This window comes from Myzus persicae, unplaced genomic scaffold (assembly GCF_001856785.1).
Source record: "Myzus persicae strain clone G006 unplaced genomic scaffold, MPER_G0061.0, whole genome shotgun sequence".
Classification (NCBI taxonomy): Eukaryota; Metazoa; Arthropoda; class Insecta; order Hemiptera; family Aphididae; genus Myzus; species Myzus persicae.
Genome location: NW_019102547.1, coordinates 1 through 27900, shown reverse-complemented (window position 1 = coordinate 27900; position 27900 = coordinate 1). Strand labels below are relative to the sequence as shown.

The 27900-nt window shown below is 30.5% G+C and overlaps 2 protein-coding genes across 2 annotated transcripts; both read right to left on the bottom strand.

Moving 5' to 3' along the window:
• Nucleotides 1-1868: 1868 nt before the first annotated feature.
• On the bottom strand, nucleotides 1869-18413 carry LOC111032518 (paired mesoderm homeobox protein 2-like). The gene is made up of 5 exons (XM_022312893.1): nucleotides 17924-18413; nucleotides 10284-10459; nucleotides 6965-7136; nucleotides 6258-6380; nucleotides 1869-2101 (listed from the first exon to the last, which is right to left on the bottom strand). The coding sequence occupies exons 1-5, from the start codon at nucleotides 18129-18131 to the stop codon at nucleotides 1935-1937; spliced, it is 846 nt and encodes a 281-aa protein (XP_022168585.1). The 5' UTR covers nucleotides 18132-18413; the 3' UTR covers nucleotides 1869-1934.
• Nucleotides 18414-22972: 4559 nt separating this feature from the next.
• LOC111032511 lies at nucleotides 22973-27225 on the bottom strand. Its single transcript, XM_022312884.1, has 12 exons — nucleotides 26990-27225; nucleotides 26697-26886; nucleotides 26461-26635; nucleotides 26219-26353; nucleotides 25684-25759; nucleotides 25500-25610; nucleotides 25309-25433; nucleotides 25092-25213; nucleotides 24682-25013; nucleotides 24417-24549; nucleotides 24189-24347; nucleotides 22973-24120 (listed from the first exon to the last, which is right to left on the bottom strand). The coding sequence occupies exons 1-12, from the start codon at nucleotides 27208-27210 to the stop codon at nucleotides 24034-24036; spliced, it is 1866 nt and encodes a 621-aa protein (XP_022168576.1). The 5' UTR covers nucleotides 27211-27225; the 3' UTR covers nucleotides 22973-24033.
• Between the last annotated feature and the right edge of the window lie 675 nt (nucleotides 27226-27900).

The window sequence follows — 27900 nt, the reverse complement described above, 5'->3', positions numbered from 1 at the left end:
AATCCTCATTAAGTTTTTCGATTTTGAGCAAAGAAAAGAAGCTATTGGTTTTAAAATAATTTGTACTTTTTTAAAAATATTGTTTGATAATTTTATGAACCCCTTCCCAAAAGATAAAATTGAGTAAATTCTACTCGAGTCCTGCTTATAATTTATCATCATATATAAGTTGTTTTTTTTCACATATTCAGGTACCTACCTAATTCATAGATCATATATTTTATATTATGAACAAAATAAATGTAATACAAATATATTATAAACTATGCAAATTAATAAAATTTATCTGCATGACCGTTTATAAATAATTTTAATAGAAACAATTACTGTTCAGAACCTTAATATGTAAATTGTTGATAAAGTAAGGTACCTATTTTTATTTTATCAAGCTTTACATATTTCGAAATAATTTATGTGTTAAGTATATTGAATCATAACAAATTTAGGAAGAGGAACTATTATTTGGTATATTAATAATTTTTTTACTCTCGAAGTCTCGAATTCTCGATAGCTGATAGATATGAATACATTAGCTGTAGCTAGTGGCACAATTAGGACTAAAATGTTGGGTTGCAGGAGGTACTGAAACCCACATCTGATATTACATGAAAAGTAACCCTGGGGGAGTATGTATAATCATACCAATGTACCGACATAAATTGTTTCCTTAAAAACAAATATCACAGGCAACATAAAATAAAAATTAAATCATTAAATTTTTTCCAAAAAAAAAATATTGAATAATTTATTTTCGGGACTATTTCTCAACTGACCAGTACATGAAGAAAAAGTAAGTAGGTACCTACTACTTACCTAGTACCTACTATACAGTGTCGTGCTATAATTTACATTTTTATGGCCGTCTAATGTATAATACAAAAAAAAACATTCGACATAAGTTGTAACTTGTAGTCCTCCTTCCTTTTAACAAAAACTAAGTGTACCGAAAAGTAAATTTTTTATGGGCATTTAAAATTTTATTTTTTTCGACATTGGATTATCCACCGCAGAAATTAACGAATTTTCATCGAATGATTGTCTTATTTTTGGCTAACGAATTATCGTATACTTTTACTTGAAATTGTTTCCAAGTGATAATTTAACCATTTCCTATACGACTAATGACTATACAAGTCTATACTTGATAACATTTTCCAAAGATTTTGACTCATTTTAAGATATTTATGGATATTTTTAATTATTAATTTTTTTAGTTTTTTACTCTAAATGACAATACAATTTTTATTTTTGGGCAAAAAAGCTTGAAAATTGAATACATGGTTCCTCATGAGTTGTTATAATAACAGTTTAAAAATATTAAAAATACATGGGCACACATTTTTTATTAATAATGAAAGTTCAAATGTCGACAACATTTATCGAGGTTTTTTATGTCGATAGGTTTTAGAGTCAGAGCTGAGTGATGAATGTATTGATTTTACCATTATGTGTGTTTTTTTATTTTTATTTTTTTGTTGTGCCTGTCATCACGGTTTGGGGGCAGTCAGAGTGCTTCGATTTCATCAACAGCAATTTGGATCAGGATTCTTTATCGGGTTGGTCAATGATCGACGGCGTGACCTCGGCGTCTTCTATTCTCGGCTCAACGGATCTATTCCAGCGTTCTTCGTGTGGTTTTATATCATTGTATTCAAATTTAACACATTAATAACAGTGAATCCGGAACGGTACCCACTTGTCCACCCACTTTTCAAAAATATTATTTAGGAAAAAAGGTTGTTTCAGGGGACAACGAAGTTGAGACACAGTGTATCCGACACTGTATAAATAATAATGTACTTATGTGCACAAATAAAAGTAAAAGCGAACAAAATAAAATATATTTTAAATAATATAATAATAATACATGTAGACGAGCCGTAATTTGTGGTATATATATATGTATAAATATATATATGCGGTCTGCAAGTCTACTACATGTGAGGTGTGTCCATATAATATTCTTGAGGACGAATTCTCATGTTTGCCAGGTTAGTGGAAACCATGTAACCGGCATGGTGATGGTGGTGATGGTGGTGGTTCGGTACCAGACAGTTTGAAACTGCCATCGACATCGAAGGATTACCGTGTGCATGACTACCTGTTGAATAATATAAAACGTGATCGTAGAAATAATTTTTCAAATCAAATAATATCTTTTATTTGAACCCTTACAGCATTTGATGATAAGTACAGTTTATATAGCAAAATAGTATAGGTAGTTATAGTATGACAGTGTTTTAGAGATTAATAAATTAAAAATATGCAATCACAAATGCATAAAATATAATATCTACCTACACTAAATTAATAAGGTAACTTTGAAAAATTAGAAGTTGTATCATAAGAGGTGGGGAGCGAAAAACGTAAAAAAGTGAGTAGGCCGTGGGGTAAGCTGCCGGAACTCGGAAGGAGAATATGAGATCGATGCTAGGACTGAGGAGGGTCAGGAGTGTCAACTGCTCTAAATAGGTAGTTCTAACTCTCTGAGTAGGGAAGAAATAAAATAAGTATCCTCACCGCGGTAAAATACGATTGAGAACGTTACGGTTGAGAACGTCATTTTTGGTAACACGATTGAGAACGCTCGATATTTGTTTTTCCGACGTTGCCAAATGTTATCGAAAGATAATTTGAGTACGATAATCGGCCAGTGGCGTAGCCAGGGGGGAGGCTGAGGGGGCTGCAGCCCCCTCCGAAATGTTAATAAAATTAAAAAATTATTTTAACGGTCTATGGTATTCGATCAAAAACTAAACCACCGCTGTGTAAACAATTGATCAGCCCCCCTCGAAAAAAAATCCTGGCTATGCCACTGTAATCGGCTATCGAACGATAAAGAACGTTATACCTTTTTGGCTGAACGATTGATCCGGTTGATATTTAATGTTTATCGGATCTTATTTATAACTTAGATACCAGATATACGAGAGAATGACTTCGTCGCACTAGTCTTCGCATAAACGTCAACGAAGTATTCGTCAGTTTATAAAATATTATATTAAAATATACTAAATATTATAATATATTACAATTTTAAATTATTATTCGTCAAATAATGGAAAATAATGAAATTAAAATTATACGAAGTGAACGAGGTGAAGATCTAGTACTATTAGATAGTAATAAATATCGTTTTATTCGGAAACGTAAAGACACACGGTTGAAATGGAAGTGTTCAAATAATAAATGTACTGCAAATATTCTAACAGACTCAGAAAAAAATTGTTGATTCAAAGACTCGGTAAGCATTATCATTGCTATATCCCTACCTCTATTATAGAACGTCAAGTTTTACGTGAAAACGTACAGTAATATGTAGAAGTTTATTGTTGATTTATGTTTTAAAATGACAAACCGAGTGTTAAACATTTTTAATTTGCACTTGGATTTTGAACTTGGAGTCCATAAAACATCGGTAGAAATGTGCCCTCAAGTTAATATTATTGGTTGCAGATTCCATCTAGGACAAGCATGGTGGCGAAAGGTAAATTAAAAATAAATTGTGTTTATAATTATTTTGTTATTTTAATTTTTAAAACAGTAAACTTTTAAAATTATAGCAATAAAAAATTGGGAAGTATATATTTTAATTGAAACATTTATTTTAATTTTAGATAAATTATAAATAGTGAAAGTAGACTTCGAAATGCATATGAAAATTCTGATGACGCCCTAGGAAATTGGCTAAAGATGTTTTTTGGTCTTCAATTTATAAACCATGACAAAGTTGAAGATGCATTCTTTGAGTTAATCGCTGTTTGTCCAAATGAAGAAATTGGTCACATTTTTTCAGATTATGTTTTCAACAATTACATAGAGCCTCGTTCAATACGAAATTGTGGGCCACGAAACCTTCGGAAAATCCCAGGTAAGTTTCAAACAAATTAATACATGCAAATTAATAATTACTACAATCAATAACTTTCTAGGACCACCATTCCGCTGAAAGCTTTCATAGAACACTTAACAGCCAATTTTACAGTTCTCATCCAGCAGTATATATTGTTATTCAAACACTAGGTAATTGAAACACAATCAGAAACTTCATTAAAAATAGCAACGATAGAGCAGGGTAAAAAAAAGAAATGCCAATAAAACAAAAGGAAAAATTAATATTAATATTTATAAATCATAATAAATATATGTGGTATGTAGCAAATAAAAGTTCAAGTAATTTATTAAAATATTTAGATTATGTTGGATTACGCTATCCCTCTATAACTAATATATAGGTAACTCTTTTGTCATTACATTTTTTATACATATGTATTACATTTTTTACTTTTTTTTCATATTTATTACATATTTTTATAATACTACATTTTTAAAAAATTTTTAAACATATTTATATTACATATGACTTTTTTCTAGAATATTTGTTAAATGATAAATAATAAATGATATGGCAACGTTGCACGTAAATTCGTTCTCAATCGTATTCTTTTTTGGGTTTTTTTATGGTCAGTGGTAAGTTCTTTGTTATTTTTAAGTGTTCTCAATCGTTCGGCCAAAAAGGTATAACGTTCTCAATCGTTCGATAGCCATTATTACTTGCCAAATACGGATGGTAAACGGCCATACCTATTCCCAAACGAATGGTCGTTTATCATTGTTGACAGTGAACAAAATAAATGACAATTCGACTTATAAACTATGCACCTATAATAGCTATTAGGTATCTACTATAATATAGTTATAGGTTAAACCTTACATCATATAGGTAGTATATAGTTTATGATCTAAGGGTTAAACCATCAGACTTTGGTCGGGAAAAAAGAATAAATACAAAATACATCGCTTTATATCGGCAAATCGGTGTCGGCGTACCTATGGCATTATGAACTAATTCTACTATAGTATATTACTGCCTATTATATTTTTAATACGTTGGGTTTGGTTAGGTTTAGTTGGGTTTAGTGAGGTTTAATCTAACCTAACGCCCCACACAGGATTGGTCGGTATTATTATTTAGATTTAAATGAGTTCGATATTAGCAGCGCTTCTACTGCTGCCAAATCATTTTGAACTGGTACGTGGTCGTAGTTAGATAGCGCTGCCATGTTCGATTTACAATGCTGTGGATGCGGGTAAAGCTCCATCGGGTTACTTTTTAGGAAAACTTATTCAAACTCTAACTTTATTCTAGCCCACTCTCCCGCTCCCACCCAATGTCAATATGATAAATGGTCGGATCAAAATGTTTTAAGTTTAATCCAAAAATGAATATAATGTGTAAATATATACATATAATTCTAAACATTTTATTGATATTTTTTACAATAGGCTATAGACACAATTTTTTTCTTCCTAGGCCTACTCGGCTACGCTTGATCTTAATCTGGCACTGCCTATATCATGCACCCATTCATTACCCATAGAACAGTACCTATTCATCACTAGTTTGAAGTTAGTACCTTATAATCGGAGCTCGGGACTTGGAGTATTTGCGTATTTTTACGGATTGACTTAAAATGTAGCAGAGTGCTATGAAAGTGTAAGTCAAGTTACAACAAGTTCATTTGTGAAATGTGTAAGTGGTTTTTTTGCTTTTTCCAGCGATTTTTCAAAAAAATGCTTATTTCAAGTTATTTTGATAATTTTTGCTTTTTTGACCAGTTTTTCTACTTTTCTATGGTTTCTCCTGCAAAGTTGTTTTTGATAGAATTAAAATTAAAAATAATTCTTATCTTATTTATGTTGTAGTTTAGTCCGCCGCCGTCCTTAGCATCGCTGCAGGGTTAACAAAAATATTCCAACGCTTATTTTTTTGTAATATAAAGATAAAGATTTATTTATTTTTATTTTTTATTTTTATTGAATAAATATTTTTGCTTACATTTCAGTTTTGTAAATGCTTATTTGAACGCTTATAACGATGTTTTTAAGCGCTTATTTAAATGATTTTAAATGCTTTGAGTCCCGAGTTCTGTTTATAATAATTTATATGTTTAATAGGTATAGCATATATTATAGGTAACAGGCAAATCGCAAATTGAATAAATAATATTATGGTTATCTAAATCCAACAAATAATATATATATTATACTTGGACCAGTACTGTGCCAGTGTTTTTTTTTGGGGGGGGGGGGAGCTACAATATTTTAATGCTAGGGTTAAGGTAGTAGTGGGTATAGTAAGTTTGATATTCGAGGGGGGGGGGGCTTAGCCTTAGCCTAACCCAACCTAACTCTCTTTCTAGCTACGGCATTGATTTAGTCATTTAGACTAGAATTGAGTTATTCGATATAGATACCTGTGGTGGAGACTGCTGCAGGTAAAAAAGCCGGGTAACTTGACGAGTGTTGAAACATTCCACACTGTGATAAACCGTTCGATTTCCACGCCGAGTACTCCAGGAGACCGCCAAAACCAGAGCCTGTATAGAAACGTTTTGTCTAAGTTAGGATGAATGTACTCGTATTATAATTCAAATTTAAGACAATGTTTACATTTTGTTTTTATAAAATTGTATCTAATAATAATCGTCACCTTACTTAAATACCTAATTTGAGGATAGGAGTATAATATCTGCAGACCATTGTATTATACATAAGTGCATAACATAGGATAATATATTGTATATGTATCGGACATCGGTAAAGACACGAGACTCGATTTAAGAAATGGCCAAGATATAATACAATTGGTGAATAGGTAATGATTGTTTTAAAATAACCAAACAAATCAGTTGATAAAATAAATAAAATGAGTTCACTTTTTATATCAATAAAATTATAATATATATAATAATTTTAAAAAAATCAATGTTTTTGATTATTATACTATAATATGTTGGTATAATCATTACAACTATTTTTTATTATACAATTATTAATCAATAACAATGAAATGTTTAATCATTGTTAATCACACACCCCTAAATTCTAATATATGCCTAATATATAGTTTGTTTTTACCGCATTATGTATAATGTATGTATTTGGTAGGTATTATACTCACCAGATGTAAACGGAGGTTCCGCGTGAACAACGTTCGTATTTGACCTGGGTAAAAGGGGTTGTTCTACGTTCGGAGATCGGCAATCGGGCGCGGTTGATAGTGTGGGGTTGTTCCTCGACAGACTACTTCTCTCGTTCCGTCTGAATTTCGCCCTCCGGTTTTGAAACCAAACCTGATCGGACGCACAATGTCTAAATTTAGTGTTCATATTATATATACCCAACATGCCGGCTGCATGTCCTCTGTATATATTTTAGTGGCTGTGAATCTACGATAACGATTTGATTTCGGTTCATGCAAATTGTATGTTGATTGCCAATTCAACAGTCAACTTATTGTCAATAACCATGCCGTAACGCTTGATATATTTTACGAAAACAGTAGGCTCTTTTCTTCACAACTCACCCCAAGTCCCAATAAGTGTGAGTGCAGAAGTCACCATTTCACCTTGGCTGTATACTGCAGTGTAATTATGTAAGGTTACAGAAATTGTGCGATTTTAAGTGTTAAATTTTGATTAATTCCTTGCCAGTTCAGTCAGACCTTTCTAATTAATCGGAATCGTTTTTATATGCTCAAGCTTAAGACCAGTATATCGCTTCAACAGTTGTGATTGTTGAACGTGGATGATTTGCATGCAATATTTTTAAACATGCGTGTATTGTGTATACAAACACATGTATACTAATATCAATCGTAAATTCACGGATTTTTAGCTCTAGTCTCTAAGTCTTTCATTGTGTTGACAGTATTAGCATTTGGCACCGCTAAATCACTTAAAGATTTCAGCCGATTACTCATCCACAACATTTGCTGTATAGTGTATACCTAGCTATTATAAATTATAATATACTATTGATGGCGTGACAATGGCTTTTGTAAGAGCTTTGCAGCTCGACACCTGTCAATTTTTTTCTATATATTTCGTTCGTCCCACACTAGCTCATAATAAATAATAATATATGGAAATTAATAGAATTCATAGGCTTGTTATCGTTTATTTTTGGTCTAGGTGTTTAGCGGAGGGGTCGGAGAGTCACGTCCCATCATTTTTTTTTTTTTTTAATTTTTTAAAATTTGCAATTTTGTCTTATTGGTGTCAGTTTTTTTCAGTTTGAATTACTATTTTTAAAATATTTTAATTTTCTACTCCCTATAGTATATTATGTTTAGCGCCAACTATATAATTCCATGTACATTATATATTTAATAATATATAATCTTATGAGTATATAGTGTGCAAGAGTTAGAAAGTAGGTATTTATTATAATATGTATAAATAATAAAATATATAACATGCGCCACACCGAGGTTTATTTTTTCCACTCGTATATAATAATAGTAACACTGGTACACACACACACACACACACACACACACACACACACACTTGAACAGACTGCACAGCGCACACAGATATATAGGTACCTACGTTGTAGTATACGTCTCTCATTCGAACGTTAATTGATTCGGACTCGAGCCTCGCACACGTGTAAGCCCGCGACGAACAATCCGAGTTTATACTATGCATATGCTTTGTAATAATAATATGTAATATAATAGTATATAGCTGCCTCGGCGGCGTTCTTCTGTGTGTTTTATATTCAGTGTTTCGCCAGGCGCTCAACGTCTCTTGGACTCGAGCCCTCCGCCCGCGCGTCACGAAATCACTGGTCCGCGAATTCCGCCGGGCGGACTTGACAGCCTCCTCTCCGCAGACCGAACTTCCTTTGATTTACCGTGAGTAGGTATACATAGATCATATATTTCGTATACTCGCACACACGCACATACACACATACACACACATATATATGTATAAGATACTTGTTGAACGGGCGCCGACCGTCCAAATTAGGGACACATGTCAACACGTATGTGTGAGAGAGAGACTTGAGAGTTGAGATGTGAGTGTGTGTTCACGAAACCCACACGCCACGTCGGCCACGTGCTCCTCTGTGGCTGCCGAGTATATAATATATATGCGGCTGAATGGGGTGATCGCGTCTCTGTCAATTAACTAAACGCGCCGGATTAAAAGTGCGACGGATACGCCTGCAACAAGTGTGCCTCCAGTCCGAATGCGACCGCAAATAGAATATAGCAGATTTGTACCTACATCGCTTGACGATTAAATAATATTAATTAAACCGAGTTATGAACTATTAATTGTATAGATGGTATTTTCTCAATTAAAATGTAAATTATAGTACGAAAAAAGTCGTATTGAAGCATTGGTATTTTTTTTTACGAAAATAATTAAATAACTGATTAACAAAATTACAAAATGTATATGTGAAAATATAAACATGAATATTATGGATACTTTTATATGTATATCTGTATACATTCTAAGTCAAAATATCTAACAATGCAATATTGTAATATCAATTAGACAGTAAAAGTGTCACCTATATAGAATACCTATAGATTATAGCATAGTAAAACGTACAGATAGGAGCGGAGATTATCTTTAAGTTTTTTATTTTTCTTATAGGTATAATATGATTTTTTTTACATACCTATTTATATACCTATCCGATATCTACTATTATTGTGTTTTTTTTACAAAGATGTATTTTTGCATAGTAAAACATGTTGATATTTGTAGGTAAGTACTTATTAATTTTTTTGTATTTAAGTTCATGTTATGTAACAAGTGGTGTTCACAGATTAGCAAGGGGTCACAAGTAACAACCCCCTTGAAATGTCTTCCTCCGTGAAAATGTATTTCTACAAAATGCCCCTCTCCTTTATTATTATAGTAGTTGTACCTTATTATTATTATCACAACCCTCTCTGAAAAAAATCTGGGTGTGAAACTATCAATTTTAATTTATATATTTATTCCATTCTGCCTGTAATATAAGTAGTATGTATTTTATAGTGTTAAATTATGAAGGAAATAGTGGGATCTAAGTTGATATTTTTTCCGAGAAATAGTAAAGGACAATGAAAAGTGTTGAACATCTATTATCAACAGACATACAGCGAGTTATTTTATATTAATTTATAAATATTTATTCCTACAGTCTACTGAATCCTAGACTATGCACTCTAAACACTCTACACTCAACTATAAATATAATTGTACAATTTACAGGCATATTGGCATAATATACACATGCTTTAAGTAATTGTTATGCATATTATATTGTTTGCAAATGTATGATAATATACTTATCTAATAAATAGTTAATACGTTTTAGCCTTCAGATATCTATCTTTTTTTCTTATTTTTACTTACTCTACAAGTACCTTATACCAGCTATTGTCTATTGGCTATATTTATTTATTTATTTATTTATTATATGCTTACTTGAACTCTGGCCTCTGACAAACAAACTCTTCTTGCCAGCTCCTCTCTGACAAACGCGTCTGGATAATGAGTTCTTTCAAACACTTTTTCTAATGCTCGCAACTGACAACTGGAAAATGTTGTACGATTTCTTCTCGGCTTACTTTTCCGTTGACCGTCCGTCTCTGAATTCGTTTCTAAGAAGAAAGTAATAATGTTATATTCGCCATTCGCGTATTAACTCAACTGGTACCAGGTACTGGTATTTATAGATGTATAGTATGCCATTATATATTTAGATAATAATAATAGATAATGACAAAGGTATATAAATCAAATATTTTTTTATAAATACTGAAAGATAGACAGACTCGTGGTAATGTGGTATTATTACTAATAGCATTTTATATAATTTAATATCAATATTGTTTCAACTATTTATGTACATTTTTTAATTTTAAGATAAATAATAGTTTATAATTTTGTTTAATGAAGTAAAATTATTTTCCTGTATTTGTTTAACAACATATGCCAATATACATATAGGTGTATACATAATGTAATATATTCAGGCATCCGTCGCCGTGTTAAAAGCACATTATTTTCAACTTTTTGACATTTACATCCCAAATAGGACGAAGTAAAATAAGCCTTAATTGCCTTAAATATTTTCATTAGTGCACATAGATTAAACCCACCGTGAAATTAAAGCATTCTATGGAGAAATATTATTATTATTTTAGTTACCTATATGAGGAGTTATATAATGATATTTCGTTCATACTCCATACCCATATAACCGATCTTAAGTATAATAACTATATCAATAAAACAGTTATTATTTATGCTCCTACTTCCAAAATTGTTTTAAATTGTATATAATTGTTAAAATAATATATAAGATAATTAAATATATTGTATATTATAATATATGCAAGGTGTACCAGAATGACCAGATAAAAGAAATAACTTTTGTTCTAACTTCTGATCAATATTAAACATTTTGTATATACTTAATTTATAGATGCTTACGTTACAATATTACATTATGGAATTTTTTATTTTTATTTTTAATAGGCAATTAAAATTCAAAATAACTTATTTGTAAATCTTATATTTAAAAAAAAATTGATAGTCAAGTGGTTTATTGTTCGCAATTTATTTAAATATCAATAGTTGTTTGGAAGTTGTTTAGTCTAAAATTAATTTTAATTCGAAAGGTAATAACTTTTTCCAAAATATTATTTTTTGGAATTTTAACTAAAGGTAAATTTCAACTATTCGTATAATTTTCAAATTTTTTTTTCGTATATTTAACTAGTGTCAATTTTTATTTTCCATTTTCAGGTCTTTCTGGTACACCCCGTACCATATATATTATCATATATCTATTATAATAATTGTTCTAATACAAATTAAATATTATTTCAAAAATCCAACAAGAACCTGTTATATAACCCATAAGTTATTTAATATGGAATATATTACTATTGATACTTAAAAGATAAGCGGCGTACCTGTCAAAGTCTAACTTTCAATACTATCAATTTTATAAGAATCTATTGCAATTACAATAAATTATGTTGTATAAAATAAATAAATAAACTTAGTAATTAATAAAAAATGTATTATAGACGTTTGAAATTGAGTACAAAATGTAAGAAAGTCCAATAATTTGTTGTCCATGTACCCAGGTTGTATAAATTGTATATTAACTATTTGATTTTATAGTTAATACTTAAGATCAAGTACCTACCTACTTATAATATATTTATGGTATGAAGAAGTAGAACAATTTCACTAAAATTAACTATGTTGAAACTATTTATTTTACAGGTTCTTTATTAAGACAAAGTAATGAAATACGACTAGATTGATTTTGTCAAATATCCAAAATTAAAAATGAAGAATCTTAATTAAGATTCATAAAATATTTGATGTTTGTTTTTTTTTTGGTTTAAAACCAAATGTATTTCAGCGACTCATTAGTAGGGTTTTTTAAATGTAATTTAAAACATCTGTTTGAATTAGCATACATATTTTAATTTACACGTTTTTTATTTAACAAGCTATAATACAAATTAATCATATATTATGTGATTGTTTGCATTAATAATTTAAGTACCAACATAATATAATGTTTATATAATTTCTCACCCACTTACATCCCGCTCTCGACCGTAATATTCTTTTTAATATCAATTATGTTTTATTTTTTTTTAATTAATAGGGTAAAAATTAATTTAATAACGTAGGTATATTATATACACCCAAGACGAACACATAGCCGAGAGGTTTAAATTTACGGGAGACTAATGCAATGGAACATGTCCAATGACACAAATGACGACGTTAGTGTTTTGGTCTATTAACCATATATTAGTTAACCGGCCTAATAAATAACATTAACGAAAACATAAATCAGACGCATTTTAACAACATCCCGGGCACGGCGTGTGCATGACGTTTTTAAATTATTATGCATTTCCATATGCCACCAAGATTAACCGCTCTTTTAAATACTTTTTTGAAAATGTTTTGTGTAAGTTCCTTGTTCGGTTGTTTGTTTGTTTTTTGTTTTTTTTTCTTAATGTCTTTGTAATCAACCTTTCAACGAAAATAAAGGATACCTATTGAATTATAATAACTGTTCCTTCGTCTCTGCAATGTTCAATACCTATAATGTATTAACAATGATATACAGGCACGGCCTGCTTCTGGTTCGACAAAAGTGCCAATAACAATAATAAATAAAATATAAATAATTTATAACAATCAAATTATAATACTTACCTAAATGTGTTACAGCGTATTTTATAACATTTAATACATAATGGTATATTAATTAATCGGCCATATACTTGGGAAAATGACTGGCTTATTTTATAATAGGACAATAGGTACCTACTATTTACTATGCAGTCTATCAGTATAATACATGCGCACTTAAAGTATTTCGTATGCCAATATAAAAAATAAAAGGCGACTGACGCGGCAGATTATTGTCGAAGAGAAGATAGCTCGCGCCCGCTCGTTAGACATTTGGCAAGCGTCGAGCAATTAAAAACCGTTCGATCAATCGTCGGGGCAAGTATACACGGATTCCTGACCTTTAAGTCACGGACACGAAGACGTCGAAAACGTGGACGAGCGAGAAAAAAAAGTGAAAAAAACGTGCGATAAAATGCATTTTTGCCACAGTTTTAGATACCTAAATAATATCCATATATATATACATCCAGCCTGTGTCAAATGCGTTTACCGGCTTGCTATATATACCAATTATCAACCATTTATATAATTAGCATAATAAATAATATACATAATATACTTATTAATTATTATATACTATATCAATAACACTATAGATTGAGATTTTTTGCTCAATGTTTTTCTACTCAGCCGTCTTACTCGTAATAAGAACACTAGCTGTTTTTAATTTTATGACATACTTGTCCATATAAATTGCCTATATAATCCGGGGAATCTACGCGAGAAACTACGATTTATATATATATTGTCATCTGCATGCGAAATCATCGCATACGCACAAGTGACATCACATAACGTGATGGCTGCATCAATAGCCTTTGTGGATTTCGAAAAATGCCCGTTAAAAAAAGAGTAACCAAGTAATAGGAATTTACTAATCGTCGTTAACTCTGTAAAATGCTCAGCTTCGCTCGAAAAAAAAAACCAGGGGCAGTTCTCCCATCGCCGCAGCTATGACCTAAAATAATATACTGGCTGCTGCATGGCAGGACAACAAGACTTAAATTATAATAAAATTTATATATTTTATTATTATGCATTAGATGTGACACGTTAATACATCGTATTAAGAGGTATATATACAGTAGTAAGGAGGCAGGACTTACGGCAGTGCAGTCAGACGCGGGAGCGTCACTGCAGCAGCGGCTAAATTTAAATCCATAGACGTCTGTGAATGCGAAATAATTGCTGACCATATTGTGCTCGATTCATCACCAGATCTCGTTAAAAAAATTCACGTCAAAACAATAATAAAATAATATTCAAATTTCTATTCGCACTTATACCGCTTAGGAGATTAACGTTGGTCATGTTGGTGGTTGGTGGTGGGTATACCTCAGAGGTATCTGAGGTATCCCTCTGTATAATATATAATTTGTAGACGTATAACTTTTAAGTATCTGCTGCAGCCTATTTATTATAAATATATATTATTATTTCAGCTGTTTTATAATTTTATAATTCCGAACTTCTTATGGTAGTTATAATAATAAGTACCGTTGACAATATTGAATTTATTGTGATGTGCACTTAAATTAAATAAAAATTTCAAATCTGTTTAGATCTATCTAATATAAAGTGGCGATCGAACACTGTAGTTGTATACTGTTAAGTAATGAGTTTTGTAAACATTTCTCCTAAACTTATTTGCCTTTCTGCCCAATAAGAGTCTAAAAAATTATCAGAATCAATTTTATATTCTATGTTGATTTTATTTTTATGTTTTGTAAAATTTACGCTGTAAGGTGACATTTTTTTTTTTATTCTAATTTGTCGAGTTATTTTTACTGTAAATATAAAAATAAAATTCTTATAAAATTAAAAGCCTATCAAGCAGTTTACAACTGTAATTTGTTACAGCATTTTTAGGTGACACATTGATAAGTTATATTGTTATGTTTACTTCGTTCAACAGCTTATATGTATTTAAAATTTAAATATATAATATACAGCCATACATGAATACATGATGTCTGTATGAAACAGAAATAGCTGACGAATGTAATTAAGTAATATTAAATTATTAACTAACTAGTAAAGTAGTAACTACCAATGTATTAACTTTTGTTACAACAAATATGACATTTTTTTAAAATATTTAGATTACAATAATATTATCAAAAAAAAAAAAAACTCTCAAGAATAAAAGTAATTATAGGTATTTTGTTAATATTACATTGTCATTATTTCCGTCACATTCTGTATTGTATAGATATATGTGTATGTGTGAATGAGTGTGCGTGTGTGTGGTGTGCCAGTGCATTGTGTATTATATGAATTGTGTTTGAAGTCCTGCAAAGTTTCTGACACCATGCAACACGTTATAAGCACTTAAATGTTAGACTTTTTTAGTTATACAGACCATTTGTCACTTGATGGAAAATGGTGTACTCGTATGTAACACTAATCACTTCGTCAGCTACAGTGCGAATGCCATTACTCATTAACTCATTAAATATGGCCAATAAAGTATGAATTAATTGAAAAATATAATTAGTTTATTTATTTTCATTTTATTATTTTATTTCTAAAACTTATTATATCATGAAAGACATACTTTTAAAACTATTATTGTCCAACGTATTATATGATTAGGTATCAATTCTTCAGTCAAGTTTACTCATAAGATACAACGGTGGCTTGTTGAACAATTTTTAAGCTTTTGTAAAACAAAAAGATTAAGAAAAATAATATTTTTGACAGCAAAAAACAACATTGTATTTATTATTATAAATGACAATATTATATATGTTTTGCATTTTTATAATTTGTCATACACCCACCCATTTACAGCTTAATTAATTTTTTTCGAAAAAATCGTCTTCAGTACGCCACTGTTAGGTTAGGTTATTTTTTTTTATATTCCTATATTATTATTTATTTTATGGTTTACCGCAGACAGCCAAATAGGCATTTAAAATGATCATTTATAATCAACTCTGGTAAAATATTTGTTTTTTATTTCCGATTGATCAGATTCATTTATAATAACTCGTCCTCCGTCTTACTAACACAGGTATTACAGTAAATTTGAGTTAAGCAGATTGTTATCTACAGCGACCCATAATCAAACTCAAAAGTAAAAACATTATCTATGTTTGGACGTTAGTTTTCTTACAATTTTTTAAAAGAAGGGATGCTTTGATCCCTCCGCGTCCTGCTCAAATTCAAGCACATATGCTAGATAACAGTATACCTATATGGCCACATAATATCATATAAATTACATAATGTTATGTCATATTATATTCATTGTTCAGTAGTTTAAAGGTTGTAACTATTATTCAGAATTGTAAATGTCCTGATGGTGCAGTTGTAAATTAAATATAGTACATAGGTATACCTACATAATAGTTAATATTCGGTACAGAATACATCATACACTATTAGAATAACAAAATGATGAAATTTAAAAACAATTACAAATTTTAAGATGCAAAAAATAAAAATGAAACAAATAAATTAATTAATAAACTGATTGGTACTATAAATTATTAATACCTCCCGTATGGTGAAAAGTGAAAAAAAAAAAACTATTATTTTAGTTACCTATATAATAGTATATATTATAACAGTTGTACTTATCTAATACTTCCATTACACTTTTTAATATTTCAAAATTATGTTTTACAACGCTAGTCACTAAGTCTACTTTAAGTCTACTATTATTGTGGGAATATTTCTAATCCACTATCCATGTATGTTTTTAACATAACTACCTATATCCATTTTTAATTAACACTGAAAATCTCAGGTAGGTAAGGGAAATCTCATTTCGTACCTAAATCGTACGTATAGGTGTTATTTGGTAAGAAGATGCATGGAATCGATGATCCTGGGTGGGTTATAGCCACTTAAAAAGGCCACCACGTAACAACGTTCAATTAATCTTAAAATGACTTGTTTTTAATATTCTTTAAAAAAAATCTTAAAGTTTAAGATTAATATTAAAAAACAAAACTCATTATTTATGCATGGGTACCTAGCTTAACACGATATGAGTAACATTTTGTCATTTTTATGTATATATAGTACAGTGGTGTGCTTTGTATTTTTTAAAGGGTGGATATGCATTTTTGGCTCTTCTCAGACCACGTTATATATACATTTATTGCTTTATCTGTTATCTTACATTTTATATAAAATCCAAAAAGAGGGGTCAAAACACAATCATTCCCAAGGAAAGCTCTCCTCGATAATATTATATGATAATAACACTGAGTTTTACAAGAATTCAAATGTATCATTCGATTTTAAAAAAAAGTAGCCAAAAAGTATTACTTAACTGCCTAAGTGCCTAACTATAATAATTCCTCATAATTTATAAGTTTGTTCGACCCTAAAAAATGTGCAAAATGAACTTTTGTTCGAAATATAGCATGTGTAATAAACTAAAAAATATAAAGGTCATCAATTTTTAGAAAAAAATCACGTCACGCGGTGCAACAGGTCAGTTAATAGGATTCAACGCACGTGCGATTGACCCATAATACGTATGTTATATATAAGTGGACTCAGGGGTGAGCACAAGGAGCATTTCCTCTTCATTCAATATGTCAATATGTCAATCAGCCCTTCCAATAAACTTTTAGTCAAACAATACATTTTTGGTTTAATATCAGTATATACCTATAATTTAGTTGGTAACTACCGTCTATAGTCGTTGACTGTGAGACTTGAAAAAAATATACTTGGCTAATTCTTAAGTTATTATGATTATTAAAAGTTATAATACCAATTTTTTAAATTTATAAAAAATATAAGTAACAATAGTACATATAAAATTATATCTAATTATATCTAATTATATCGAATTCCATGCAGGTTCGCCCATTTAAGAGCTTTATTTACTCCCCGGTCACCCACGATACGTATTATAATATACTTACCGACTTCATAGCAGGGTGTCATGCAGGTGGCCGTTGGCCGCTTATTGTCGTCGGTCGCAATGGCCGGCCTCCGGACCTGCAACAGCGAGTCCACCGTGAACCTCTTGGTGTTTTCGGACGCGTACTCGTCCTCGGGTCTGCCGTACCCGCCGACGGCGGCGCCCTGTTCGCCGAGCATGTGCAAGACGAAACCACTTTCGAAACGCATACAAAAATTGCGACAGATATCGAGTACTGCAGCGAGCGACGCGCGTTATTAATGTAGATATGATATTACAATGTAATATTCCGCGACGGACCGCTATTAACTTTTTAAAAAAAAAATCAAAATAACAATATACAATCGACAGTAATTAAAAACAATACATAATATTACATAGCATAGGTAGCATATTATTACATAATATTAAAATATGCGCTTTACTGTGCTAATGTGCAGTTATCGAGGCGGAGGCGGTGGTACGCGAAGACATACTGTGACGACTCGAGACCCAAGATACTCAGTGACATCCTCACGTAAAAATATATCAAAACGAGACCGCCTCTACAGCGGACGCGCGTGCGTGCGAGCGACGAGCAGACGATATTATTTAGGGGGCGGCGGCGGCGGCCTTTTGGTAGGAGTCCAATCGCGGGTGTCCGCGCGAATTATGGTGTCTGTTCGAAAAACTGACAAGCGACCGCCGTCACCGTGCGCGCGTAGGTACCTATATATATATACATACGTGATAGGTATGTGATTCTTTTAACGGCGTCAACGCTGTAGCTCATTATTTTGAGTTTTTTCGGAAGACTTGAGAAGATGCATAATAATATCCCTTATGTATATATATAACGTATATAATATGTGCGATTTTAACATTATTATAATTTATAACCATTATATTGGGTACCCTTATTTCGTCGTCCCCGGTGGTTTGAGTGAAGGCTGTAAAGGATTGTAAATTGAGACTTTATGAGTGACATTTTTAATATTTTAATATTATTTTTAACACTCGTTCATTTATTCTAATTTATAAGGCGTAAATATTATACATTTGCGTATATTCATCCATCCTCCCCTTATTAGATACCTACAGGCCCTCTCGACTACAGTTTGCACTCGGCTGCTTGCACAGGCGTGCGTAGACCTATAAGATGATGGAACATACAAAATCAAATGGCCTAAATTTATAATAGCTTGTAATAATGTACCCACATTAAATATGTTCAAAAATCTATTTTTCTAGATATATAATGTATAAATTAGAATATAGTTATCAGTTGACTTTGATTTTAAGTTTAAAAAATATGTCTGATCATTTTCAGAGAAAAGTTAAGTTATTTTTTGAGCTCAGATTCATTAATCATAGTGGATATAGTAAATACATTCAAATATTAATTTGAAAACCATGAAATAATCAAAATAATATACCTACCACAAGTCAATGGTCCATTGCAACTACCAAGGCTTTGACTTTAAACAAAATGGAAGTGTATCTAGTTTGTACTTTAGGGCGTCAATTTTTTTAGTAGTTTACAAAAGGATAAGAAAAAACCATAAAACATTTTAAAAACGGGTATTATACTTAAAACCTAGTTTTGACAAAATCTATTTAGTTTTTGGGGTAATAGAAACGTAACTCAAAAACTGTTATGATTATTGTAGATACCTTACATTCTTACCAACTGTTTATATGATAATTTACTCTACATATTGACATTTTCCTATAGGCTATATTACACTTATGCCCCCCCCCCCCGTCCTCCAAAAACACACTATAATGGGAATTATAGAAACCAAATTAATGGCAATAATAATCATGGTATTTGAAATCTGAATAGGTATAGTACATATAGGTACCTACTGATAAATAAAAATTATGAGTGTAGAAAAATGCTTACAATATACATTGCAGTAGGTAGGTAGGTACCTATTTATCTTTAATTATTCAATGAATGTTGATATTAATAATATTATCAATTATCATTACTGTTCTTCTACTTAGGTAACCGTAAGTATAAGGCTCTCGCATACTGCAGCTGTACAGACAACTATTTACTACATTTAGTGCACTAGCCACCAATGCATCCTCATTATTTATTATTTATTATTTATTATTATAATCAATAATACATACGACCTTGTAAGTATGCAATTATCATGTCTGTAGATATCTTTAAAGGTTTACTAAGGAAACCATACATAACTGCATTAGATATGAATATAAATATATATTTTGTTGAATCACAAGGGTACCTCTTATATAGGTACCAAGATATTATATATACTTATAATCTATAATCACTCAAAGAACCCAAGTTTTACATGGTGTAATACAGGATGGGTATTATATCCATCTTGGCTTAATAATTGTATTATCATTTATCAAGGGGGACATTATGGACTTAACTTCACATAAATATGCCACTGCACCGTGCTATATTCAGCGCCAATGACACTACTGCCGTCTGCCATATTACCTACCTATATTGGCATATTGCTCTACTAATTACTATATTATGTTGACAGCGTACTAATATAGTACCTAACCTATGTATTGTGTGGCAACTGGCAAGAGATGAAGTGCGGAAAGTAAAGCTATTTAGGGCGACTAGCCTCAGGCGAGGGCTGCGTTTCACTTAAGAGTTTGAAATTGCCTTGCTCCACGCTCGCCTGCAGCAGATATGTCACAAGACACGACTGTCATTGGCACTATTTTTGTCACGTAGGTATTCGCCGCCTCCGTGGTGATGCATCACCAATTTTAATGATATTACGACATGTGTAAATGGTCATCCATATGAAGCTGCATCATTATTTCGTCGCTATTGGTAGAACAGCACGATTCTCTCGGAGAATCTAGTAAATGTTTGTTGGGTTTCGACAGAGATCAAGAAAATGACGATGAAAAACATAATAGACATAGAAAAAGAACAACATCTACCGTTCGGTTACAAAGTCCATCTGTTTCCTCATATTTTGTTTCTCAGTCAGGATTTGATTTGGATTTATATAAACCGAATGGAGAATTTACAAAGGCTATATTATTAAAAACTGGGAATACATTTCAAAATAATAATAATATTTGAAAAAAGACGGGTTATAATTTTTATTTTTTATTATTTTTTTTCATTTATCATTGACGGATTTCATAAAAAAAGTCGAACACTGATAACGGGAGCTAGATAGCAAACACTTGGGAATTTTTGAAAGTATCGGTAAGAAATGCAAATAAAGCGGTTGACCGTATACTTTTCAATGGGCCGCCGTACCGAAATCTCCACTCCGGGGGAATTGTCCTACGCCTACAGCTACCTACTTAACATTTGAGATACCTTCAAGTGAAAACTACAGTCAACAACACTTAAGCTGTTTTTCCGCTGTAACGAATACTGCATCAAACACTGTTTAAGCGATTAAATTCGTATGAGTCGTGTGTAATAAAAACTACGAATCGCATTTCCTCACGTTCCAGACGTGAATGTACCACGATTTCCGTCAATAGTTATACATATATATTGTACTTGGGTTGGTATACACACCGTTTGAATACAATTTATTCAAAGTTAATTTAAACTACCGCAGTGATGTGACAATTAATATCGCATATTATAAATTATAAATGTAAATAATGTAATCACAGCTGACATGTCGGTAGCATACGAAATGTGAATACTCAGCAATTTCTTATATATTTTGTTAGAAAATAAAAGATTTTTACTATATTATGTAATAGATGTATATTCATATATAATGAGTATAGATGATAGGTATATGATTTATTGATTTAACAACATCGACCGACCTACATCGACCGACCTACACACCTCACATACATATAACATATTTAATATACACGTAATCGGGTGTTTATTTTGATAATATAATAATTGTGGCTCACACGAATTGTGTGCTACATTACATTTCTAATTACCAATATGAGCGATCTATGGTTCGACCAAAACGTATTCGATCATAAGCCTCGCTCATAAATATTGATATAAATTGTAATAAACCGTCTAATAAACTTAAGAAAATTGCGACAACACAACGTAATGTTATGTCTTATGTACTTTGTTGAATTTATTTTTTAAAACGACATGTATATATGCATATTTATATACAGGTATAAACTTCCGCGCGCTCGGTTTGCGAACGCGGAGGCTACAGACCGAATTCGCAAACGAACCGAATATCGGCGGCTCTTAAAAACCGTCCAGAATGCGATTGAAAAGACGAAACGGATCGAGAAAAAACTAAAAGGTCTAGAAATATGCCTGCAATTTTTGAGATCGAAATCTTGGGCCCCACTAGAAAGAAAACCGGGCTCTGTGGACTGTAAAAACGTATGAGAAACGCGATAGGAGCACGAACGGCGCCGAAAAACGGTCGAAAACTGACAAAGTCGATAGATTTTGAAAAAAACAGACGCGTCTGATAACGTTTAACGCGATAAGGACGGCCGCCGGTAAAAACTGCCCGGCACTCGAGCTCCGGTTACACTGAGGTGTACTGTAGAATGGCTACACAAGTTGTTATTGCATAAAAATTATATTCAATTCAGAACTTTATAATTTATTTATTTGAGTTAGTTAACAATTATTAACAATCTTTAACTTTTTTTGTCTGAATAACACTAGTTTTAACAAAAAAAAATCTTATATAATCAATGACAATAGTTAATTAAGCTATTAAAATATCCATTATGTGAATATTGATTAAGACTTTAATAATAGCAATATTTAGAAAAATGTGAAAAATGATTTTTTTTTTATGTATAATAGGTAAGAATTTGTCATGAAAACATGTTATTGCTATTATTTTTAGTAATCTGATTCCTAGAAAAAATATTTCTAATGCTAATAATTTTAGAATGTTCATACTTCATAATATGCGTCGTAAAATTTTTTAATTACACCATTACAAAAATAAATAAACTACCAGTCTACATAACACAAACACAATATTTTGAATAAAAATACAATAAGAATAGAAACATAATAAAAATTGACTTTAAAATAGCCAAGGTGGGGTTGAGGGGCTCTGAAAATCTGAACAGGAACTTAAAAAAAAAATATATTTTCAAGGACATAACTAATAGTAGAAATCAACTGTTACATATCAGTATATCACTTATACTATAATATAAAGAAAAAAAAAAAATTTATTAGTTTTCCAGTATAAAATATTTAACAATTTCAAGGTATTAATTTTTTTAGGAAATATAAATCTAATAGAGTTAAAAAAATTCTTTGATTTAAAAAAACTATGACTATTTCAAGCGAGTATAAAACAATTACCATTCACAGAAAATCAGAATGAAATAAGTTTTTCCCTAAAAACAACTGAATAACAAATATAGCCGTAAATTTAATTTTAATTCAGTCTGATATGAATTATTAAACATCACATTTGAATTCCTTCATTATAAAACTATGCATACATATCAGTCTAGAATGTTGAACAAAAATCATGATAACATTTTCGAACAAGAAAAAAAATGTATTGTTTCAAAATTTAAGTTAATTTCAATATTATATTTCATATATAATTATTAATTGACCTCTGAAACAACACTCTTAATATCTAACAAATTGAAAATAAATAAATATATTGTAGCAAGGGACAAACAGTATTGATATATTTCTGTTTTTTTTTTAAATTCTCAATTAGCATAAATAGTTCATTAGTCTACAAAATTATTGAAGATTAAAATGAAAACATTTGTACAAATATAAATAATAAACGTTAATCAATTCCAGTAAGAAATAATTTTGCACCAAAAAAATAATTTATTTAAAAAAAAATTTGACGTCAATTAATTTGTAGCAAATTTTTGATAATTTATGAATCAGTTAAAAAGGTTTTAGGTTGTTTCACTACAGAAAAGACAGTAACTTTAGTCTTTACACCTACTGTAAGATGAAAATCACAAAAATTGCATAACCCAATGTTTTTCATGAAGCCAAATCTGTAGCGTAAGCATGATTAATTGTTAAGATATTATTTTAGGAGTTCCAAATATCAATTTTTCAGCCAAAGTTTATTAGGCTTATAGTTTTATAATCATTGATAACCAATTTATCAAAATTTCAGATTGGATTCTATTTAATCCTATTTCAATCAATTATGTCCCTCCTTCTGAGGCATCACGACCACGTTGTTGTTCCAATAAACGTTCAAGTGGTGATGGTCCTGGACCTGACCACAATGACTATGTAAAAAAAAAATTATGTATAATGTTAAGTATAATTACTTTATTTTATTTTTAACGAATAATACCTGCTGATGGAATGTAGCAAATGATCTGTTATTGGGCTCTTGATTTGTATCCATATTACGAGGCATCATAACATTAGGTTGATTAAATAGTGAATAATATGGACTGTTGTTCACACCATTGTAATAATTACGTTGTTGATCATCTCTTATATTAAAATGCTTAAAAATTATAAAAATTAATAGTTAATATTATTTTTTTATTTATTTGTTTTAAATCGTTATACTTACATTTAAATTATTTTGCAATGGTGAATTATGTGCTACTTGGGGAGGATTAACATTTGACCAGGAGCCATTTGGGTACTGCCCAATTGGAGCTTGGTTTTGCATAAATGGAAACATTGGATGATTCTGTTGGTTGCTAAAAATTATAAGAGTTAAATACAATTATTAGAGTTGTATAAGTATAGTATTAATTAAACAGTCTGAGAAGAGTATTCATGCAATTATAAAAATCAAATTAATTTTTTTAGGAAAACTTATATTATCTTACTTTTGAGGTTGTTTAATGCTATCAATCCAACTGGCTGGTGGTTGTGGCCAAGTAGAGAAGTTTGGTAATGGTTGACCAAACCTGAATTGACTTTCAGAAGATGATGGAAATCCACTCATATGGAGCTGACCAAAAGTGTTCATAACTGGATTAATATTAGGCTGAGATGAGTTTAAATTGTTGACAGGGTGTGGCAATTGATAGCCAATAGGAGTTGGTTTTACAGCATTTTGATCTTTTTCAAATTCTGAAGAAGTCTGATCAAGGTCTTCCAATGACCATTTAGCCTCACTGCTAGATGAAGAACTTGGAGATGGAGACCGAAATTTTACCTACACATTATTTAATTGACAAAACAATAATTCATAATCTATAATATATTGCCCTATACTATGTAGTAAGATATTTACTTGTTTGGCCTCAGTATCTTGATTTTTTTTAAACATTGAATCAAAATCAACATTACGCAAGACAGGTTTTATATCTGAATTACTAGAGGATTGAGGCTTCAAAATACCACTTTTTCTTTCACCTAAGATAATATAAAATAAAATAATAAAATATCACATAAAATTATTATTTATTTATTATACTTATTAATAGGTGATAACAATTTAAATAACATACTTGAACTAAGTAACTGCCGTTGTTGATATGATGATAATGTTTCAAGATCAGCAGCAAGATCAATTGAATGAGAGCTGGCCGAACTATTTGGTATTATTTCAAAACTCCATCCTTTATCTTTTTTTCTAACAAAAATATAACAAATTAGCTTATTTATTGCATAAAAATTTAAAATAATTAAATATTCTTACATTGCTTTAATTAATGAATATGGAGTAGACGAAAACCATACACCAAAATCAATCAAACGATTAGCTCTTAGAGCATTTATATTTATTTTTGAAGCATCATCAGGGTTTAGTCTATGATAAAATAATAAATATACATATATTTAAAGAATTAATGTGTTAAAAAAACGATTATAGTTTGACTTACATGAGCTTAGAATGTACTGATTCTAACATAACAAAGCCGTGGAGTAATTTATCTTCTGGTAAAGGAATATGTGAATCTAATAATAATGAAACATTTTGAGTTATCATATGAATTAAAAAGTAGGTAAGTATTAAGTAGGTAACTGTTCTACTAAATAGTGGGTGTTAGATGTACATTGTTTTTCAGTAAGTCACTGGAATGGAATGTTATAAATTAAGACACAATGATAAATCATCGAATACAAAAAACAATTCTGAGCGGAAACAGTAGAGGATTGCACAGGCATGACCTGCTAAATTTGATGTAAATTAAAAAACTTAATTTAAAATCTTTAAATTTGGGGGTCATATCCCAATACCCTAACAGAATTTTTATTGGCTCGGGGTGGGTGTAGTTTAACCCTCCCTTTGATATGATGCTGCTGTGCATGAACTGCGAATGAGGTCTGGACACGCCTGTGTGGCCAAGACATTATTTTTTTTACTAGGTAGTCAAATAACATTATAAAATAATTATACAATGGTTTGCAACTCACAATCGTCACTGTTTAAATCATTTGATAATCCGTTCAATAGTTTGCAAAGGCCAGGCCATATTTGCAAGCGACTTTTAAAACCAGGAGAATTTAGAACACTTATATCACTTCTTATCCAATCCAGAATTAGTTTGACTGTAAAATAAGGCATGGAATTATTTAAGTTACAACATGTGATATTGATGGTTTAAAAAAATGTAATAAGTTTAATCATTGAATGAATTTGGTATTTTTTTTAATACCTGCAGGCAATGTATAGTATTCTGAGATATTCTGACTTTCTTTCATTGTGTACAGTGGAAGTAAAAAAGCATTGAGGAAAGTGGCCAGTAAATCAACAACAGGAAAACACTGCATCTTAATTGATGTAGATTCATTTCCAATATAGTTAAATGCCAACATATTAATAGCCACCATCTAAGAATAATTTAATATATGACATGTACATTTTAATAGCAATGATAATATTAATAATAACCTGCTGCAATTTAAATGATGAAAATGATTCAGTAGCAATATGAGGTGTAAATGACAGGGAAAGACTTTTGATGTATCCATCACAAGCTTGCCGTTTCATTATATCTTTTGACATCAACACTCCATGGAAAGCGAGAAATAGTTGGACAAATTCAGTACTAGTGATTTTTGTTTTATACAACATATCTTGACTAAAAAACAATGTAATAGAAATAAAAATGTATTAAAAAAAACAAATTATTAGTTGATTTGTAGAATAAAAACATTTTTTTATTTTTACTGTATTATATTTACCTAGAGCTAATATATTTATTTAAGGTGAAATTTAGATTATTGACAGCTGCTAGAAATGGGTGTCTAACATTAATGCTTCTCATGTAAAAAAATACTGTGCTCAAACTATCTCCTCGTGATGCTTCCAATAGAGCCAATTGGTTGTAAGGTTGTCCACTGTTAGGGCTCAATTGAATGGCATGCCTGTACAAAAGTATAGATTGTGTTAAAATAATAAACATTTTTTAAGACAAGTACTCATCAAATACCTAATATTTGATTATTATTTCAACATTGTTTAAGTTTAATATTGCTATTTTAATTCAAAATTGTTGTGGTAATAATTACCTAAAATTAATATATTTTTTTTATTAGCCTTTATAAAAAATGTAGCTCAACAATTAAAGAATATTAATATTTATTTAAGAAAATTATTATTTTAGCAGTATGTCATGGATTATTTATTATATGTTATAATTATCATATACCATGTCACTAAATAAAGTTTCCTATAAAATACAAGAGTTATAACTGAATTTTTATAGATTTTTAAATAACATAAAATGCCTAATAATTATTAAGTTTGCTGTTTTTAATAATACTAAGTACCTATACTCTATTCAGAATCAAAAGATAACAACTAGTGGATAAAAACTGGTAGACAATGTCAGAACTCTTCACTCTCTAACTGACAAAAACATTCTGCCACTGGTTCAGGGGTTTGGACCTCATTTGACATGTCTTCTGAATAGAATATAGTTATATTTATATTTAATAAGTAGACATTGCTAGCATAAGGATAAATGGAACAAGTGTATACATTTCAAAAGAAACTATTATAATTTAAGGATGATATTATAAGGAGCTGAATTAACTGTTATATATTTATACAAAAACAGTTTTATTATAGGTACTATTTTCTAATATAAAGT